Raw genomic sequence first — 8,927 nt, forward strand, 5'->3', positions numbered from 1 at the left:
GACCAGTTATGAACTCTAGAATTGAAATTATCCGAGGGATCCTTGAACGTAGCATCTCATAGTTCTAATGTGGATTTTTTAACACCGACATAAGATATAAGAATGTGAAGTGCTTTATCAACAGCGATACAGCCAAGGGATATGTGTTTATTTAAAGAGATTGATCATAAAGATGTCTCTTGAAATAATGTGATAGCTCAGACTGCCCCCCACTAAAATCAATTAATTACTTAATTAATACAAATAATTAAGTAGGCTAATCAACAATTCAATGCATGGGATGTCCATTGATTACAAGACAGCTGGCGCACTACACAAATGCATTCATATAAAATGAGAGACAAAAAAACTTTGAAAATGATCCCCCTCTTCTCAAAGGCTTCAGGGATGAATCAAGATGAAGGTGGCAACCCATGATTAGCCAATCCATTCAAGCCTAGCCTTTACTGAGTAAAAGTGAAGCTGCTGTTGGTTTGATGAATGAAATCTTCGTAAATAAATCAATACTAAAGTTGTTCATTTAGTCTTCCTTTTCAATCTTTTTGTTTAAATGCCATTTTAATATGAGTTCACTGCTTGTCAAGCTATCTAAGTTTCAACAACTCCATTTGTGGAAATTAAGATTAGAATATAATATAATAACCTTCACAACAATCCAATTTGGAACTGCATTGTAGTAGTTTATTAAAAGTAAAAATGCCCTTATCTTATGAATGTTTATCAGGTTTCTAACTGACTTTGCCTCATGATGTATTATATTGGATGTTGCTGTGCTTGTAAAATTTGTATACTCAATAATGCATAAAAAAAAACCCTGTACAAAAATGAATGTGTATCCCTATGACAACCGGTGTAATATCAGTAATAAGAAGAGGAAGTCAATTCAGTGAACCGAATGGGACTTTAAATGTTTGTCGTAATAACAATTTAAAAAGTCTAATCTTAAAATGAGATTTAAATGACAAATTGTGTGTACTAACAAAACATGATGTCTTTGTCTTCAGTCTTTTTTATTTTCATTTATTTATTATTATTATTATTATTTTTATTTCAACTTTATTATACATAACAGAAAATGGGTACATTCTGATGTAGCATCATACATAAACATTTATTAAAGATACAGAAACTATACAGCTTCAGTTGGTATTTTAAGGTAAATTTAGATTATACACACAGAAAATAAATAATAAAAAAAGTTAAGTAAGGAGAGGGAATAATTTTACAATTCAGTGAGGAATTATTTTAGGGAATTGTATATCTTTAGTGCTCTTGGTCCTTTCATTACTTTCAATGATTTTAGGTACATTTTAATATCATTTCGAAAAACAACACATGGAGGGGGGGGGGGGGATTTCATTACTTTTGTTTTTTTAATATCAAACCAAAAGTTATGTGATTTATTGCAAAGGAAATTGGAATGGAATCAATTTTAACTTTTAACCATTCATGGATATCAGTCCAGAAGGTTTTCACAGTTTGGCGTGAGAAGAAAACATGGTCCGTTGACTCCACTTCATTTTCACAAAGGGGGCATAAATTGTCTTCAAATTGAATTCTAATTATTTAGAAGGATAAATATTTGTAATCATTTTAAAGTGAGTATCTTTTGCTTTGGGTGGTATGGGGAATGTGATACATCCTTCTTATTTTTTCCGTTGTCTTTTTGTCAAATTTGTTTAAAATATAATTCCTGTTCTGTCTACCTGGGAATAGTATTTTATTAAGATTATTCCGTATCAATTCATTATTACATTTTTTTTTATCTAGGAGTGACAACGAAGGTAGTTGTGGTGCTATTCTTCGGTGTGTCTTCGTCTTCAGTCTGTGGTCCTCTATGGAGCGTTCAGTCGACTGAGCGATGACTCTGGGATCATCCTCTTTGTGCTTAAAGGGAAACTAGTCGAACCCGGAGCGGCAGGATTCGGTCTCGGATGCGGGGAGCTGTTCTTTAGCTAAAATGACTTATCAGAGGTTATTCTCCAGAGCTGTTTGTCTCAGCAAAGGTAAGATAGTGACATTATGTTACATTATTCATAGTTCTGGTGTTTGGAAGGCGTTTTTAACCCGCTGTTCGCATTCAGGGCGCCGTGTTTATCCCACAGTCTGACCTTAGCTTAGCATGATGTAGCCCTGATGTCAGAAACACGGTTTCCAGCCTCATTAGTTCACTGTTCTAAAGTTCATGGTGTCTAAGGAGGGGTTATTTATTTAGACAGTTTTTGTACCCATTTATAGTTGTTACTGTTTCTGTTGCAATCACATATTAGGGTTGAAGGTGCATTCTCCACATTGAATGTTGCTGTGATTCTAATGAAACCCACATTTAAAGGAGGACTTGGTGGTTGACTTTACATAGAGCCTGTTCTTTAGTTCTTTACATAGAGAGCCTCCCCCCACAGTGGAGACCTCTCTAAACCTGTCCTCATATCTAAAGGTTCAGTATTATCTAAATGTTGACTGTCAGATTAATTAAGGAACATCATCATCTCAAGGTCTGGAGGGCTTCCCTCTCCTCCCATGAGTAGATGTTGGTGCTTATTATGTGTCATTAAAGACAAAGTGTAACCTCTTGATATCTGTTTGATGTTTTCAGTTGGATCCAGGTCTGCATTCACAAGCTCCAAACCGGACATGGCTAACCCGAACTGGCTGAGAGTGGGTCTAGCCTTTGGGACGTCTGCTTTCCTCTGGGGCCTGGTAAAGAGCACATCAGTCCACACCAGAGGGTTCAGCTCTGATAAGGACCATGCACTCAGTTCAGGATTCCTAAACATCACACAGTACACTTTTACCACCATACATTTGGACATAAGATTAAAGACACACTCTGAATAAATGTGGCACTTCTTTTGAAATTCTCTGACCATGAAAATACATTTTTTAAAGTTGGCTTTATAAATAAAGGTCATCCTTTTTTCATTTTGAGAATGTATAGTTGCTGAATATAATTGAATACATGTATTTCTTCATAAAAAATGTCACTGATAGTATCGAACCAAAAGACCTTTTTAAAAAAATACAAAAAGATAAAAAATATAAAGTGACTCTCGGATCAATTGAATACATGTAAAGCACAAATAGAGAACGTCTCTGTAACAGATGTGCACCATCATGTGTGTGGCACTGAAGCACACTTTCAAAGACTACATCTCTAAACACTGAGACTTTGGCCCAATCTCAATGTCCACCCTCAAGCACTCACTGACTTTGAGGTGCGTTCCCGCTAAATCCGTGAGGGCTCAGGGCTGTCCCTCTGTCAAATCATCAAGTGTGTGAGGGATCTCTCTCAGACTTTTTGAGCCCTTTAAGCTCCCTTTCCGTAAGGGGGCATTTTTGCAGACTTAGCGTAAGGCAATTACCCATAATTCATAGCATTGTGATGTGAAACATGGGATTCCCAGGGGAAGCCCGCGAGCATGGAAAGGTAAACGAACGCTGTAACATGAAATCTAAACATTTGTGCAATAAAAATTTCTAATATCGCTAAGGTGAGCTGGTGACGTCATGCAGGTCACGTGAGAAGTCGCAAAATGCTGTCCCAATCCAGTTCTACAGTTTGAGCCCTTCCAGCCCCCTGCCCTTAATCACTTTCCAGCTGACGTCAATTAAGTCAAGAAGGGCTCAGGACTCAGGACTCAGGGCTCAGGGTTTAGGGAGGACATTGAGATTGGGCCTTTGTGTTACCTGATGTAAAGAGGACTGGAGGCTGGTGGTGCTAGCTCTGCTAACCTTAGCCACACTTAGTGATATATGTGTTATCAATGAATATACAGTTGAAACCAGAAGTTTGTGTATAAAAAGACACATTATCTTTTTTTTCTCACAGTCTGACATCAAATCAGACTAAACTTCAATGGTAATGCTACCAAATACTTGGGAAATGTATGTAAACTTTAACTTTGAAGAAAGTAACACTGACATTTCTAATAAATTATCTTTCTCATTATTCTGACATTTAGCAAATAGAAATAATTTTAGTAATCCTAACTGACCCGAAACAAGAAAAGTCTAATTTAATGTCAGACAGTGAGGAAAAAAAAGATTGTGTCTTTTTATACAGTGTATGTAAACTTCTGGTTTCAACTGTAGGTGTGGTGTCTGAAGCTTCTTAAAGGAACAGTGTGTAGCAGAAGTTTTCAGAGCAGTCTTGGTTGACTAAACATCCACACACAATTAAGGGTGTTTATCAACGTGCATCATAAACTATTACATGTCAGAAAACAAGAGCATTAGTTTGACCTTTGTGACATCTCTTCAGGTGGTAATTCATCAAACTCATGGAACAAACATTCCAGACGTGCTGATGTGGTCACCATATCTTAGCTGGTTCAAAGCTGGTCTTAGAAATCCAGATTTGATTTCCATGTTCAACTGAAGTTCATAAATCTTGATTAGTGCTGGATTAACTTACATATATCAATGTTTTACTGCAACAAAGCCTATAATCTCCAACCGCTGTGAGTGTACCGCTGTGAGTGTACCTCTGATCATTGTGAACATCAGACGCCATCCACTCTCTTAGCTGGGCCTTGACTTCATGCTAAACCCGTCACACTGTTTACACATGTAAGAGGAGAACTTAGAGCCATGCAGAGTTTAATCACTCGGTCCACTGTGTTGTAAAGCGTCTTATATTACTCCAGCCAGGAGAGGGCAGCACTGAGCAGCATGTTTACTTCACTAACATGTTCAGTGATTCACTTTGGTCATTCTGGCTTGGTTCTAAATATGGATGCTGAATTTCAGATAAATCAATCAAGTCAGAGTCAGTGCAGACTTCAGTTTTTGATGGAGTGTGGTTGAGTATGCAGAATGTTCATGTGTGGTGTCTTTGTTTGACCTGCAGCTCTTCAAGCAGCACAGCACAGATGTTCATGAGTACAAAGTGAGGAACGGCCTAGAATGACCCAGCACAGCGGTACGTACGAGTCTGTTATTATACCTGATAGTGTCTCTGGTCTCCTGTCTTTTATTTTGAAGGTGTGGTGTCTGGGACTGATTCTAACCTGATGCTCTGTCTTGTCTTGTCTTGTCTTGTCGTGTGCAGGAGGTCGCAGCTTCCCGTCTATGGAGGCCCCTGTGCAGGCTCTGTTTATATCCTCCCCTGATTCCTTCTTTGTGGTCTGTGTAAAATAAAAGTTTGTCATGTAAGAAATGTGTAAGTCATGATTACTTTGTATACAGGATTTCATGATGACTGTGCTTCTGAAACAGACCCCAAAGATCAGTGAGTGATGTCTGATACTCAGTTTCAAATATCAGTGTGAATAGTTGTGTCTGTAGACTCTATAAAACACTCATCCTTTGTGGACGATCACTTTGAAGCCCTGAGGGAGGCTGTCGCCATCTTTGGCTCCAGAGTCAGAATTATCCATGCATCTGTAGATGACATAGTGGAGCTGGAGAGGTGAGACGGCTCTGATAATGCCAAGTTATCAACAGGCAGCAGGGCAGAGCAGGGGAGCATTGTGCAGTCATGTATCTGTGATCCTGCCCGGGATGCTTTCTCTTCTTACATAAAACAAGCCTCCAACAAAATGTACTAGTTGAATCAAGTATAACTTATATCAATAATGCACTGTTCATGGCTTTTAATCTGAAACATGTCAATTAGGAGAAAGCCACGCCCAACAGACGCTCTGCACCAAACTGGACCATCATTTACTGAATGAACAACATGCTGCCTCTAAGAAGACTAAACAGGAGACGGTGAACTCGTGATGTTAAAAATCCACTGAACTCAGGCTCTTCTCTCACAGACTTTGGTACAATCAGACATCCTTGTAACCAGTGGAGTCATTTAAAGCTTCAAAGCATTCTTTCATCTTTAAGAAAGATTCATCAGTAAACAGCTCTCTGATGGATCATAAAGATCACTTCTGCCTTTATTATTAAACTCCTTTCTGCATCGATGGCTGTGCATAGAACACCGGATTGGTTACCTTGAGTAAAACTAATAATAATAGTAATAATAATTATAATAACTGTTTATATAGCACCTTTAAAAACAAATGTTTACAAAGTGCTTTGACAAACAAAGCATGGTTGGAATAACAAAGTAAACCTTTGACAGACAGGGAGGAGGAATTTAAACAAAACAACAGTATACAACGTGAGGTTAAAAAGAATACACGTACATTAAACAGAATGAAGTGGTGAGACAAGAGACCAATAAATCATTGAGAGGTTTTTCAAGGATAAGAAAATAATAAATAAGAATAGATAAATAAAAATGGATAAGTAAATAAATAAATAAGAATAGATAAATAAAAATGGATAAATAAATAAATAAGAATAGATAAATAAAAATGGATAAATAAATAAATAAATAAGAATAGATAAATAAAAATGGATAAGTAAATAAATAAATAAGAATAGATAAATAAAAATGGATAAATAAATAAATAAGAATAGATAAATAAAAATGGATAAGTAAATAAATAAATAAGAATGAATAAATAAAAATGGATAGTAAATAAAATCATTAAAAGACAGTAAAATAGGTTTTCAGAATAAGAGGACGACATCACATCAGGAAAATTAGAAAAAGTGAAAAGAATAAATTAGGAACATTAAAATAATAAAATTAAAAAAATAAATGATAATAAAAAATCAAATGAAATTCAAAAAAAAGAACTAGTTAGATAAAAGCTAAAAATAATAATAAAATAGAAGTGAAAGCGGTGAGAAGGATGAAGTCTCATAAAAGCAACTCTGTATAAATGAGTTTTAAGAAGAGATTTAAAAGATGTCACTGACTCTGCAAGCCTTATCTCCTCAGGGAGGTCATTCCAAAGTTGAGGGGCTCTGATGGAGAAAGCTCGAACCCCTTTGGATTTGAGCCTCGACTTTGGAACGACCAAAAATGCCCCACCTGAGGATCTAAGCACACCAGATGGCTCGTAATTTGTTAGCATTTCTGCAATGAAGCACAGGGCGAGACTTTAAAAGTGGTCAGTAAAATCTTAAAATCTAAAACGCACAGGAAGCCAGAGGAGAGAAGAGAGGACAGGAGGGGTGTGATGTCTGTTAAAACCAGTTAGAAGCCAAGCTGCTGCGTTCTGGACCAGTGTAGGCATGAACTTTTCTATCAGTCAAAGTAATACACATCAACCTGACAGTTCAAGGAGAGGTGGTTTTAACTCATTGATTCTAATTTAAACTTCAGGAAACATGTAGGAGTGAGCCTGCTGAATGTCAGACAGCATCAGTTAGCCTTAGCTGCCGCTCAGCTCATTGTGCTCATCTATCATGCTGTGTCACACGCTGGGCCCAGGCAGGAGAAACCACTCTAAACCATCTCTACCAACAGTCTGGACACTCTTGATAATAAACCCAGGAGCTTCCATCACTGTGTCATCATTCAGAAGTATCATTCATTAACATTTGACAGCTTTCTTAGTTTTACAGATATGTGTCTGATGTGTAGATTAATTCACAATCTCCACCACCGCTTAAACAATGTGTGTCACTCTGCAGGAACAATGCAGGGAGAGCAGAGCGTCTGCAGGAGGTGACTGTTCAGATACATTTAAGAAACCTGCTTTAGGATGATCTGCTGCTTCAGTCCAAGCTGCAGGAAAGTGGAACACAGCGACTGATATCAGAGACTGCACAAGCTTCAGGGTTTTAAAACAGGAGATCATGGCTCTCTGATCACTGATTCAACCTTTTAATACATCAGTCTTATAGATATATGTGTTAAAGTGACACACTGAAGTTTTGATTGTTGTGTGTGTTTAGAGCTTCCTGCTCAGGGACCACAGATGTAAATGAGCTCCTTTACCTCACTCTGTCTCAGCAGTCGTGTTGTGCATAGTCCCTGTCACACAAACTAAAGAACTAAACTTAATGATCAATAACTTCAAAATGATGAATGAATGAACATTTTCTAAAGCACAATCCCACAGATGTGTTGTCTTATGACCTTCCTGCTTTGAGTGACACTGTGAGAGAGGGAGGATGAGAGTCACCATGAAGTATGGAGGGTGATCAGTGCCCATAAAGAGCAGAGAGAGCAGTAGAAGTGCCAGAGGTTGAAGTCAAGCGGCAACCTCCGGTCTAAAAATATGAGTCCAATGCAGAAGTGCTAAAAAGTGAAGTTCATCGAGGGTCCGCTTGAGGCTGGCTCCGGAAGTACCGGAAACCACACCCATTCAAAAAGACGATCTTTACAGCAGAAATAAACATGTTTACAGCCTGGTTTAAAAGACGAGTGTAGTCTGGATAGATCATTTCTCGATCGGCACACACTGTACGGGGGTGAATTTATTCATAACGCGATAATTTCAAAGATATTAAGATTATGAGAGGCACAGCTGACTTGCCTAACAGGCGGGAACACTGTACCTGTTGGCTATAGGAGGCTCAAAGCCTCTTTACGTCACAACCTCTCAACAGCAGTTATGTTGAGTTCAACATTTCCAATATGGCTGCCACCGCCAATTGGCCTCAAAACAGCGCGAAACAGATGGGTGACATCACGGATACCACAGTCTATGGTTGGAGTCTGCTCAGCCAGTTGGAGCTGTGGTATTAATGTCCCACACATTTAACTTACTGACAAGACAACCCACAGATCAGAACACTTAAAGAGTTTTAGGAGTGTCAGGGTCATCTAATAGGGAAAAAAACTAGATCTCAAGATTAAAGTCGTAAAATTGAGACAATAAACTTCTGAGTAAAAAGTGAAATATTCAATAGTCCATGTTTAGCCTGTATTTTATTTTGAAGGGGAAGATCAAAGAAGAGAAGCTTCCTGCACTGAAATAAGGATCGTGGAGCGTCTAGTGAAGTTCAACTTTACAAGTTTCAGAAACAAGTGAATGTCCAATCTTTCAGCTCATCAGCAGCATGTCATGATCATCAGGATTTATGGATTGTGTTGAAAACAGAGTCTGTTATGAAGAAGACTCACAGGCTGA

General features: G+C 38.0%; 1 protein-coding gene across 1 annotated transcript; it reads left to right on the forward strand.

Annotated features, from left to right (window-relative positions):
* Window positions 1-1,829: 1,829 nt before the first annotated feature.
* Window positions 1,830-5,154, forward strand: ndufc1 (NADH:ubiquinone oxidoreductase subunit C1). Its single transcript, XM_034689677.1, has 4 exons — window positions 1,830-2,006; window positions 2,597-2,700; window positions 4,850-4,921; window positions 5,051-5,154. Exons 1-3 carry the CDS (start codon window positions 1,961-1,963, stop codon window positions 4,907-4,909), a joined length of 210 nt encoding a protein of 69 aa, XP_034545568.1. The 5' UTR covers window positions 1,830-1,960; the 3' UTR covers window positions 4,910-4,921; window positions 5,051-5,154.
* Window positions 5,155-8,927: the final 3,773 nt, after the last annotated feature.

The sequence above is a fragment of the Notolabrus celidotus genome, chromosome 8 (assembly GCF_009762535.1).
Source record: "Notolabrus celidotus isolate fNotCel1 chromosome 8, fNotCel1.pri, whole genome shotgun sequence".
Lineage (NCBI taxonomy): Eukaryota > Metazoa > Chordata > Actinopteri > Labriformes > Labridae > Notolabrus > Notolabrus celidotus.